This window comes from Mirounga leonina, unplaced genomic scaffold (genome assembly GCF_011800145.1).
Source record: "Mirounga leonina isolate KUSES-001 unplaced genomic scaffold, KU_Mleo_1.0 Mir_82, whole genome shotgun sequence".
NCBI classification, from domain to species: domain Eukaryota; kingdom Metazoa; phylum Chordata; class Mammalia; order Carnivora; family Phocidae; genus Mirounga; species Mirounga leonina.
In genome coordinates this window covers 52,032,780-52,045,796 of record NW_023270825.1, presented here as the reverse complement: position 1 = coordinate 52,045,796, position 13,017 = coordinate 52,032,780, and the positions used below count along the sequence as shown (strand labels likewise).

The 13,017-nt window shown below is 38.4% G+C and overlaps 1 protein-coding gene across 1 annotated transcript; it reads left to right on the top strand.

The window, feature by feature from the left end:
• Window positions 1-1,717: 1,717 nt before the first annotated feature.
• Window positions 1,718-12,202, top strand: CUNH14orf28 (chromosome unknown C14orf28 homolog). Its single transcript, XM_034992547.1, has 5 exons — window positions 1,718-2,085; window positions 4,846-5,370; window positions 7,045-7,134; window positions 8,556-8,690; window positions 11,148-12,202. The coding sequence occupies exons 2-5, from the start codon at window positions 4,847-4,849 to the stop codon at window positions 11,329-11,331; spliced, it is 933 nt and encodes a 310-aa protein (XP_034848438.1). The 5' UTR covers window positions 1,718-2,085; window position 4,846; the 3' UTR covers window positions 11,332-12,202.
• The last annotated feature ends 815 nt before the right edge of the window (window positions 12,203-13,017 follow it).

Below are 13,017 nucleotides of genomic sequence, written 5' to 3'. Positions count from 1 at the left end.
TTGGTTCTGTTTTCAGGAAGAGAATAACCCAATCAGTATAAAATTGATTCCATGTCTTGCAGGAGATTGTCAACTGAACATATAATCCACATTTATAAACATTTTTCACAAATGTTCTACTTGCAGGGTAGTTTTAATATTGAGAGTAAACTTTTTGCATGTAAATCCCAATACAGACACACTAGTTATTTAATCTCTGGGAACCTCAGTTTCTTCATCTGTGAAATGCCATACAAAATAAGAAAAACAGGGAAACTAAAAAGAGCAGACTGTGCCAGAATTATTAATTCTTCCTTTTTGGCCAGAGCCTCTTTCCTCTCCCTCTGTTCTGAGAGATGTCCCTTTCTTCCCATCACCACCTGCAGTAATTATTTTGAGTAAGTCAACCTTCTCTCCCATGCTCCATTCCTCTATCACTAGACCCTTTGAGAGAGGTCTATGAGGAAGGTCCCTGCCATAGTCCTGACTGACCATCACTAGTCAAGAAGGGATCCACCAGATTCAGCTGTGACTGAGGACCACACTAATGTGTTGGGCTGGCCTTGAGCTCTCTGTATTGCATGTTCTGGAGGTTAGGTTTCACTTTCCAGACAATCATTATTTGCTGAACAGTTGGATGGGGAATATCCCAAGAGTATCCGCATTTGTAATGGCGGAGAAGGTAGTTTTCCAGGGTGGCCTGTGTTCTCCGGGAGCTAAGCCATAGGAGCTCCGACTGTTTAAGGAAGGATACAAGAACTAGGGCTTACTTAGTAGGAATAATGGTTGAGCCCACAGGCTGTAGCATTAAGCGGCTCCGGCTTCAATTCCCAGAAGTCACTAAATGTGTGGTACTTGAACATTTCTGAAACTCATTTTTTTTTTATCTTTACAGTGGGACTAGAGCTATCTAATTTCTATAAATGTTATTAACTTATATTGTAAATTACAGCACCCTGACCAATTACCTTGAATACTAAAGAGAGCAATTAACCCACTAATTCACCTTTTCTTAACTATATACTTAAAAGCTTGCATAATTAAAATTTGCTCAGAAAACAAACCTTTCCCCTTCTGAGTTAAGAACTGAAGACAAGGGCGCCTGGGTGGCTCAGTTGGTTGAGCGACTGCCTTCGGCTCAGGTCATGATCCTGGAGTCCCTGGATCGAGTCCCGCATCGGGCTTCCTGCTCGGCAGGGAGTCTGCTTCGTCCTCTGACCCTATCCCCTCTCAGGTGTTCTCTCTCTCCCAAATAAATAAATAAAATCTTTAAAAAAAAAAAAAAAAAAGAACTGAAGACAAGAGGCGCCTGGGTGGCTCAGTCGTTGGGCATCTGCCTTCGGCTCAGGTCCTGGTCCCAGGGTCCTGGGATCGAGCCCCGCATCGGGCTCCCTGCTCCGCGGGAAGCCTGCTTCTCCCTCTCCCACTCTCCCTGCTTGTGCTCCCTCTCTCGCTGGGTCTTTCTCTGTCAAAATAAAATAAAATTAAAAAAAAAAAAGAATTCAAGAAGACAAAACCTAGAAACAAACTAAAATCAAGGTCCTAAAAAAGGATACAAACCTCAAAAAGCCAGGCAGGTTTGCCAACAAAGCTCCGCCTCCATGCAAGCCCTGCCCACTTCCGGCTACCCCACCCACCCTCTAACACTAGAACACCGCCCCTCTCTGCAAGGTCCCGCCCCCCGCACCTGATCTTGGCTCCCATTGGGCGAATCTGGATGCTGTATACACACCCGACACACGCACGTTTAGCAGGGGCGTCTTCGCGCCTGCGCAGCAGCACCGCCAAGCGGCTGGGTACTAGGGGCTGGGGGGAGGGGGGCGGAGGTCAGGCCGAATCTTCCTCCGTAATAAGCTACGCGTCCTGCGGTCCTGGCTCCGTGGGTCCGGTCGGATCGGGCCTGGGCGCTGGAGCTGCTGTGGCTCCCGCCGCGGCGGGTGCGATGGAGGCGGTGCCAGAGCCCAGCACTCACGCCGGGGAGGCCCAGACAGTGGACGGTGCTAGTAGATGAGGCGGCGGCGGCGGCGGCGGCGGCACGGGCTCTCCATGAGCAAGCGGCGGCGGCGACCGGTGCGGCGGCACCGACGGTTTTCGGTCCCCGGGGAGGTACGAGAAGTCGGCTTCCTGGTGGACGGAGACTGGCCGGTGTGGGAACGCCTTCCGCGGCCTGGCCCTCCCGCGCAGCGCCCGCAGTCCCAGGCGCTTAGGGGAACACTACCTGGACGCGGGCAGGGCTGCCCAGCCGTTTCACCTGCTCCAGGCTCGGGGACCTGCCAGCCGTGCGGGGCCAGCCCTCGGTGCCAGGGCTTCGCGGGCGCGCAGGGCCGGGGGCGGGGTAGGCGTGGCCGGAGCGCGGCGGACAGAGGCGGGCGCCCACCGCGCGCCCAGCAGGTCCCTACCCCGAAGCCCCGCGCTGCTTCGAGGGGGAGCGCGTGGCCGTTTTTCAGATTATTTCGGGGTGCTGATTCGAGAGGGGGCCCTTAGGACCGCCGAGTTCTTCGGGAGTCTGGCATCCAGTGCCCAGGGCGAATGGTCTGGTCCGCACGACCAGCGTGGAGTACAGATGGTCACCCTTGAAAATGACCGCAAAAGAAGGGTGTCGTTTTGCCAAGGAAATAGAGGTCGGGGGAGTTTTTCAGGTTTATTTAAACTGGAGGGCCTGTTGCATCAGGACAATAATGCCAGCAGGCTACATCCTCCAGGGCTTGTAATACAGTGCCTAACGAAACAGCCTTTTCGACGGTGTGGTGAGATCTCAAGTCAGTTTTAAGTAAAGCTCTTTGCAGCCATCTCACCACCTTTTTTACTTATTTTTGTTGTAATTTACTTTGTAACAAATCACCACCTTAATACTGAAACGATTAAGTGTCCTCTAGTTCTTCAGTCTTCTCTCCCGTCCTTTCCCTTCCCCCGGAGAAAGGCTGAAGAAGTTAGTTTCATTTAATGTATATATAAGTGTATATAAAATTGTAGTGTATTTCTCTTAAGTATAACTGTTGCTGTAGCTACCTCTTATTTGGTCATGTCTAAAAGATAATTTGAAGAAAAGTCGTGCAGAGATTTACGGCTCCTTCCCAATGCAGCATTTGGGGATCTGAGCTCAGGCTTGTGAACTTGCTACAAAGTTTCTAAAAATTAAATAGAAATAAGTGAAACCATGAAGAAAGTTATTTTCATTTTTAAAAGTATTTGAATGCTGTATGATTTTTTAAAAAATCTCCAGAAACATTAAGAAGAAACAGTTTGTGTTTGCCTAAGCCTCCAGATTTACCACGCCCTCTGATTCCTAAATGGTTGACTAGAGCCAACATGTTACCGACTATGAATAAACATCTACACTTAAGACTAAATATAGTGTTGAATATTTTAGAGGCCTCAGTCTTGCCTCAAGCCGAAAATACCGTGCGCGCGCCCGCGTTTAATATATTGTAGAACTGAATTTTTAGTCTGCTAGTATTGTAAAATCAGTTTGAATTTAATTTCTTTGAAGTGTAAAACAGGTTTTTTTTTTTCTTAACTGAAGTATAGTTGACACAATGTTACATTAGTTTCAGGTGTACAACATAGTGATTCAACAACTCTATACTTTATGCCATGTGAACTTTCTTACACAAATAAAACACATAGGTCTGCAGTATTGAGTATTGGATTTATGTCGTGCTTGGGAGGATGTGTGTGGCACTTTAAAAAGATTGTCAAAATAAGACACCTCAGTCACTTTTCGCTTCCTCTTCCTCAGATGCTTTGCTTTCCTTTTTCATGAAAATATACTTTTCCATAGAAGTAACATTGAGAAACCCTGTGATGTTTTTGGTTTAGACATTTATTGTGCCAAGTAAAGCAGGGTTTTCAATTCAGTTTCATTAGGACCGCATTCTTTAACTTTTTTAAAATTTTGCTTTATATAACACACATGACACGAACATGTTTGTTATAATACTATCAATGACTAAAAACAAATCGCTTAGCTAACCTCAAAGTTAGGAGAAGGATAAATAACAGTTTAAATAGGGAGGACACCCCAGTTCATTCCCAAAACATATGAAGATGGGAATCAGATTACTTACCAAGTTCTGAGTCAGATCTTCACAGCATGGCCTCTGTAGTTCGAATTATAGAATATCCAGCATCATCCTAAATTGCAAGTGAAAATCCCAAAGTGCATAGAAATGATTTTTATATCAGCTGTGCAACTATTCAGTTAAGTACTCTGGATTACTTTTCATATGTGGTCTTTCAAAGATAATTGGCCATTATTTTGTGGCCCAACTAAGAATTCCATTATAGCAATTTCATAAGTGGAATCATGCATATTAAAAAGGAAATGAAGTACAGCTTGTATTTTGAAGGGAGAAAGAGGTTTACATTAGGAATGCACCCAACCAAATTTAGATTGCATCTTCAAATAGCTCTGTTTTCATTTAGAATTTTTTATTTCAGGGTCTTCCTATATCAAAGATAAAATCTGCAATATAATTAGTATAAAAGTCTATCAAATGCTCATCCTGTACCCCAGAAAAGATTGTACTTCTTAATGGTCTTTCCAGAGGACATGCATATTGCCAAAAAATGGCTCAGGTTGAATTGTTTTAAATTTTTTCATTATATTGGTAGGCCTTCTGACCAAATTTAATTTGAATCTTTTTTTTTTGTTTTTAAGATTTTATTTTTAAGTAATCTCTATACCCAATGTGGGGCTTGAACTTAAAATCAGGAGATCAAGAGTCACATGCTGTACCAGCTGAGCCAGCCAGGCGCCCCTAATTTGAAGCTTTAGATAGCTTTGTTTTCATTTAAACATATTTCATGCATTTAATGTATGAAATCACAAATTTACATGTCCTATCTTAAACTTTTAAAATGCAGGATGAAGACACTGTTTGAAGAGATCAAAGCATCAATTAAAAATAACTATAACCAAGACCGCTCATTTTGGAGGCCTGTTCTTCCTTGGGGAGGTGTTTTTACTATCAAAGCTGGCCGCAAAGCAGTATCCTGTACACCACTATACGTTGAAATAAGACTGAAAAATACCTGCACCATAGATGGATTCTTGATGTTATTATATGTCATTCTTAATGAAAATGAAAATTTTCCCAGGGAACTCTCTCTTCATTTAGGTAGAGAGTTTATAGACTGTTTCCTTTATTTAATGGACACCTACAGTTTCACAACTGTGAAGCTACTTTGGATTTGGGACAAGATGGAAAAACAGCAATACAAATCTGAAGTTCATAAAGCTTCATTAATAATTGATTTATTTGGGAACGAGCATGATAATTTTACAAAAAATCTCGAAAATCTCATGTCTACCACGCAAGAGAGTTACTGTTCCAACTGGCGATGCCCAACTCGAGTGCAGGAAGATCAGCAACGCACAATTAATATAAAGTAAGTTGCTTTGAAGTCTGATACTTTTAGCAAAGATAATATACTTTTTAGATGAATGTTGCTATAAATAAATCAATATAGTTAAAGTATTTCCTAAAGTACAGACCCTGCGTAATTACTTACACATAGCAACCCCACAAATGCAGGGCTATAGTAAGCCCCGTGACAAAAGTGTTACTGTTTATTAAATCCAAGTATCTTGGAATTGACTTTGTAAAACCAACTGATAACTATTTCACTTGAAAAGTAATGAGTCAGTATGCAAAATGTTTTATTCTTGCTTTGAATTGCTAATATGACCGTGTAGATAATTTTTGTGTCATAAACGTAACCTCTTAAAGAACATTTAATACTATATTAGAATGTGTCACCTCTTGAATGGATTTCTGTTGGGTTGGCTATTTCTACATGAACAAGATTGAAAGTATTCTTTCATGTACATGGCCAGGGCATAATTATAGACGGAAACCCCAAACTTGGAATCTTCATACCTGGAGAGGATATGGATAGGAGGAGCTTTTTCACTGACTAGGAAAGGTGCTCATAGCCTGCTGTGTATTTTTGGCTTTGAGAGAGAAGGCAGACCTCCAGGCTGGTAAATGATAGGGAGGAAGGCCAAACTGGCAAGCCCTAGTGGAGTGTTGGGAAACATCAGAGCCCCCAGGGGACATGAGCTGGAAAAAAGATAACTGCCAGTGGAAAAACAGGACCAAAAAACAAACCCAAACACATTGTGTCTGAAAGTGCATTTGGCCCTGTGGTCCAGAGAAGCAGCCTAATAGATACTCCCTTTTTGGAATATACATCACATACCCTAATTTACTAAATTCACATTTGTTTATAGTATATTTAGTTTAATATTGAAACATCATGCTACTTACAGAAAGCTGAAGATCTTTTATTCTTTTTAAGAATCTGCCAATTAATGTCTTTCTTGTTTCTGAAATACACTTTGTCCATTTTCCTGTATTGCTGATACGATGATGTTGAGTTTGAAATCTGTCAGGGAAAAAAGTTTCATTACTCTAAATTGTAATGGACTAAAAAGCATTTGAGAAATCTGTTCTGTTTTTTCAAAACTGGTATCAATTTGTGTATGCTCTGAAAAATATTTATGATCCTATATTAATGCTAATATTTTAAGCTTCTCAATAAAATATTTTTTCATCATACTATATGTATATAGTATGTATCTGTATTCTCTATAACTTTTTAAGGCTTTTGCCTATATTTTAATCCTATATTTAAAACAATCTCTGAAGTATGTAGGAAGAAATTTTTTAACAAATCAGGTAACAGAAGCCAACAATGGCTGTAACTTGTATTTAGTCGTGTAACTAATTGGCAGCTCTCCTAATTCTGGGTCCTCCTTTCTTCCCCCAAAACCACAATCCCCTCTACTGAAACCTCTCAGAAATTTTTTAAAGTAACAACTGCATATTTCAGGATCAGTTTCCAGAAAGATTTAATGTTTCTTGGAAAACTTCATGCATTAATGTTTATTAAGTTCAACTGATTTCTATAATTATAACAAAGATGAAAAACAGAGGTTATACTTTTATACTTGGTTTGCTAATAATGAATTGACCTGTAAAATTGGTTATCCTAATAATGTATTTAACATGTAAAATTCCAAAGTAATTCTTACATACATACTTTTTGTATTTGTTGTAGTCCTCCCCAAGAAATTCCTCATGGAAACTTGATACGACTGGCTGTGGATGAGTTATTTTGTTCCAGGATTGAACTGTGTGAAGAGAGTGGGTGAGTATATGATAGACATTTAAGATGAAAGTATTTCTGTTTTTTATAAAGAAACCTGGGGGCGCCAGGGTGGCTCAGTCATTAAGCGTCTGCCTTCGGCTCAGGTCATGATCCCGGGGTCCTAGGATCGAGCCCCGCATCGGGCTCCCTGCTCAGTGGGAAGCCTGCTTCTCCCTCTCCCTCTGCTCCTCCCCTGCTTGTGCTCTCTCTCTCTCTCTAAGTAAATAAATAAATAATCTTAAAAAAAAAACAAAAAAACAAAAACTCTTTAAAAAAAAAAAAAGAAACCTGAACAGATATGTTCTTTGATGTTAATACTTTAGGAAATAGCAACTCACAAATATTTAGGAAGCCTAATGTTTTTAGAATCTTAACACCTACGATAGTTTACTGTGCCATCTTATGCTGTGTTGTCATTATAAAATTTCACTATATAGAATATACTACATTTAATTGATGAATACAAAGCAAATGCCTTTTCTTTTTTTCCCCACTGCTGAGTAGGAACAATAAAACCTTGGTTAACCGGAACCCAGCTAATCGGACTCTCAATTAACTGGATTTTTTTCTGCATTCCTCATTTAGGAGAAAGAGGTAAATGGCAACCAAAAAAGTTAACATAGTTTAAAAAAAATTCAAAAGGGGCAGAACATACTCATCCCAGTCTCTTAACAATTTATATATCTACAGTATTGTACAATGAGAATTAAGATTTAGAAGGATGATCTTACAGCTAATTAATCACAGAAGAAGGGAAGAATAAAATACATTCAGTTAATTGTACTTAAATCCAGAAAGTGAACTAATGTATTTTAACAGCAAATACTGAAACAAAATGGTTTTCTGGTTAATACTTTAGTCAGTAATGTTTGTGAACCAAAATACTGTGCCCTGAGTATTCCGGTTAATCGAGATTTTACTGTATTTGTGGTATTCTGATTTGTGGTATTCTGATCCATATGCTTAATACGTGAGACTACTAAGAAAACAGAATTTGTTTCATCCTAGTGGCAAAAAGATGCAATTAGGGAATTTTATGCAATATAAAGAGGACTGGAAGAGTCCTACTATTTACCTCTCTGCCAGTATTATCCTTTGAAACCAGCTGAGAGAGGAAAAAAAAAATATATGGACATATAAAAGCTTTTATGTCAGTTCAAAAACTACATATTTTGTAAGCTTAGAAAAAAAAATAGCTAGCTTTTCCTGGAGTTTTGCAAGTATTATTTCTTGTATAGAATCTCACAGCCTATAAACTTCTAGGCATAGATATATAAAATACTAATATAGCCACAGCATTACCGACACCTAAAAGAGATAATTATACTTATTATGAAATTAAGTAATAAAGACAACCCAGAAGTGATAAAAGGTAATTTTGTTTAAAGTGTGATAAAGTTCATGCCTATTTTCAATTTTAGGTGTGGTGGCTTAAGAGAATTTTCCCAGCGAGTTTTCTGCCATGGGGCACCCCCTTTTGTTGTCTTAAATATGCAGCATTGGAAATCTGAAGATCTGGCATATGTACCGTATTACTTGGATTTATCTGATCACAAGTAGGTGTTTTTTGTGTGTGTTTTATAAAACTAATGAAAAGTAAATTTATTTTCTATTTTTCTGCTATTCTATCATGACTGTGACTAGCCCTTAAGGAAATATTGTTGAAAATATCATAGTTATCTATAATTATGTATATTCTGAATAAGATTAGAATCTACTACAGGGGGTTAGTCTTTGGCAATGTGCATGGTAGTTGGACTATGGGATAGACAGAATTGAGTTCAAATCCCAGCCCCACCTTTTACAAGCAATGTAATGTTGGGCCCTAACTTAACCAGCTTACACATCAGTTCTTATTCTATGGAACAGAGATGACAGTATCTATCTGGTACATTATTGTGAGATTTAATGAGATAACACATGTAAAGTGTTTAGGCTAGTACCTGACACGTAGTAAATAGTAATGACTGGCTATTACTTGTATTTCAAGTCAAAGTAGTGTATAGTAGAAGGTCATTGTTTAAACAAAAAATGTTACTTTCAGCATTATAGATAAAAATGTATGCATACAAGTTAGGACATACAGGGTCTTTTAACTTTTTGCCTTTAAAAGGTTTTCTCTTATTTAATAGAATGATACAAATTATGAGTTAACTTGTTAAAATGTTTTTCAGAATACTTAAATTATATCAATTTTTTTAAATTCTTAAATATTTTACTCCAAATTATCAGTTATAGTATGTGCTTTTTACAGACATCTTTTTTAGGTACTAGAATGCAAACAATATCAATATTTTTATTCCTTAATTAAAAATTTAAGGGGCATCTGGGTGGCTCAGTTGGTTAAGCGTTCGACTCTTTTTTTTTTATTCTTATGTTAATCCCCATACATTACATCATTAGTTTTAGATGAAGTGTTCCATGATTCATGGTCTGTGTATAACACCCAGTGCTCCATTCAATACGTGCCCTCCTCAATACCCACCACCAGGCTAACCCATCCTCCCACCCCTCTCCCCTCTAGAACCCTCAGTTTGTTTTGCAGAGTCCATCGTCTCTCGTGGTTCGTCTACCCATCCGATTCCCCCCGCTTCATTCTTCCCCTCCCGCTACCTTCTTCTTCTTCTTCTTTTTTTTTTTTCTTAACATATATTGCATTATTTGTTTCAGAGGTACAGATCTGAGATTCAACAGTCTTGCACAATTCACAGCGCTTACCAGAGCACCTACCCTCCCCAGTGTCTATCACCCAGTCACCCAATCCCTCCCACCCCACCCCCCACTCCAGCAACCCTCAGTTTGTTTCCTGCGATTAAGAATTCCTCATATCAGTGAGATCATATGATACATGTCTTTCTCTGTTTGATTTATTTCACTCAACATAATACCCTCCAGGTCCATCCACGTCGTTGCAAATGGCAAGATCTCATTCCTTTTGATGGCTGCATAATATTCCATTCTATATATATATACCACTTCTTCTTTATCCATTCATCTGTCGATGGACATCTTGGCTCTTTCCACAGTTTGGCTATTGTGGACATTGCTGCTATAAACATTGGGGCGCACGTACCCTTTCGGATCCCTACTTTTGTATCTTTGGGGTAAATACCCAGTAGTGCAATTGCTAGATCATATGGTAGCTCTATTTTCAACTTTTTGAGGAACCTCCATACTGTTTTCCAGAGTGGCTGCACCAGCTTGCATTCCCACCAACAGTGGAGGAGGGTTCCCCTTTCTCCGCATCCCCGCCAACATCTGTCCTTTCCTGACTTGTTAATTTTAGCCATTCTGACTGGTGTGAGGTGGTATCTCATTGAGGTTTTGATTTGGATTTCCCTGATGCCAAGCGATATTGAGCACTTTTTCATGTGTCTGTTGGCCATTTGGATGTCTTCTTTGGAAAAATGTCTGTTCATGTCTTCTGCCCATTTCTTGATTGGATTCTTTGTTCTTTGGGTGTTGAGTTTGATGAGTTCTTCATAGATTTTGGATACTAGCCCTTTATCTGATATGTCATTTGCAAATATCTTCTCCCATTCTGTCGGTTGTCTTTTGGTTTTGTTGACTGTTTCCTTTGCTGTGCAAAAGCTTTTTATCTTGATGAAGTCCCAATAGTTCATTTTTGCCCTTGCTTCCCTTGCCTTTGGTGATGTTTCTAGGAAGAAGTTGCTTCGGCTGAGGTCAAAGAGGTTGCTGCCTGTGTTCTCCTTTAGGATTTTGATGGACTCCTGTCTCACATTGAGGTCTTTCAACCATTTGGAGTCTATTTTTGTGTGTGGTGTAAGGAAATGGTCCAGTTTCATTCTTCTGCATGTGGCTATCCAATTTTCCCATAAGCGTTCGACTCTTAATCTCAGCTCAGGTCTTGATCTCAGGGTTGTTAGTTCGAGCCCCGTGTTGGGCTCCACACTGGGTGTGAAGCCTACTTAAAACAACAACAACAACAACTTAAGGAATGTTTAAATATAAAGTTTTGTCTTTTTTGCTACACTTTGTCATTTAATTTGCAGGTATTTGTTGGAAGGTGCCACATTATTTAACAAAGAGGAACATCATTATTCTGCAGCCTTCCAAATTGATGGACATTGGATGCACTACGATGGCCTCAGAAATGTGAATTTAATTTTGTTAAATAAACCCCCAGAGTTTCTTCTCTTGTCATCATTGGTTTATATTCGAGCAACAGAGAAATAAATATAGACTGATGCTACATTAAATTGTTTTCCCTCCTGCCCATGCTCCCCCAAATGAAGGGCTTTTATTTTGTATATACTTGGTATCCAAGGAAATAGTTGAACTATACTAGTTTCAGAGGTGTATTTTCCAGTGTTTAGCCCCAGGTAAATATTATATATAGACAATCTATGCAAAAATGTTTATATTTCTTTTTTCTATGTTCTGGGTTATTTTTATAGAAGCGTACTTTTATGTTGAAATAAAATATATCTTGTAGCCTTTGTATTTTTTATTTATATGTACTCAAAAGATTTTACAGTTCTGTCTCCTTGAAACCAAGAAAATACTTCATCATTTGAATTCTCAGTTTTTCTTTTTGGGTATTCAAATAAAACCGGGGTACAAGTCAGTATTTCAGTTTATATAAATTTAACAGTTCAAAATGTATCTGACTATATTTTTTGCCCTACCTCACTAAAATCCAAAGTGCACTGTTGGATCTAGTATGGATTTGAATGTAGAACTTATAGATGGCTTAATCTTTTTTACTTGTTGATTTGCCTAGTTTCCCTGCAGCAGTTTTTAAAAATACTTTGGTGAGAATGTTTTTCTGACCTTGAATTATTTCTTTATAATGGCAAATTACTTTAACCACTTGCTCTAAAGTATTATAAACCTGCCAGCATATTTTAAGTGTTAACTTGCAAGCTTAATTAAAGTTATTGTTACAAATAAATTATATAACTAATCTAACATAATTTAATGGAAATTTTCTAATAAAAATCTATTCTGAAGATAAGACAACTATAAATAAATATCAGGCAACTGGATGCTTACTAATGCTGGATTAACAATAGAAATGTACTTTAAATATATATTTAAGAGAAAACGGTACCTGGAATATTTTTTTCCTCTTAAGTCATATTGGCACAGAGAAAAAAGAAGTACCTAAATTTTTGGAGTAACAAACTGCTGGCTTCCTTGTAAGTAGTAAACTGATAGCATGAGGGTTTGATTTGCAATATAAATCACTAGAATTTTATAGTTATCAGAAATTGTTTGTTTTCAAAACCCTAAGATTTTTGTTCCTTTTGCAATTTCAAGGAAAAAAATTAAGTAATCTCCTCAAGGGAAAATACTTTTTGCAATTTACCAACATTTACTTTATTGTTTAATTTCAGTAAACAGTCCATCTTAGGTTTTGGGTTGGGACTGCGTGCAGTATACTTGGAGATTTCTGTGTGACAACCCAGTTCACTGCCATATACCAAATTGGTAAGATTTAATTCAGTAAATTAAATCTTACACTGGCTTGGTGCCATGTTGAAATAACTTACAAAAGAATGAATAAATGTGAGTATAACATAGCTGAGAATGCCTCACTTTGAGCGAATACTGTGAAAATTGCATCTTGCATAAGATAAAAAATAGTGATTTATTTTACAAAAAAATTACCCCAGAGTTTATTTAAATAGTCCCCCACATGTATTTACATAGGATTGATTTACAGTGAATTTTTATGTGGACATCTTATTGCATGAATCAAAGTATACAAAAACACAACTATTAGCATATATATAAGTGGTTCATTAGCATAATTATTCCTAATGCAGATTATTCTTTTAAGAATTGCACTTTATTTGGAATAACACTAGTTTATCACAAAACAATGACTTACCTACCTCACAGGGTTGTTGTGAGGAT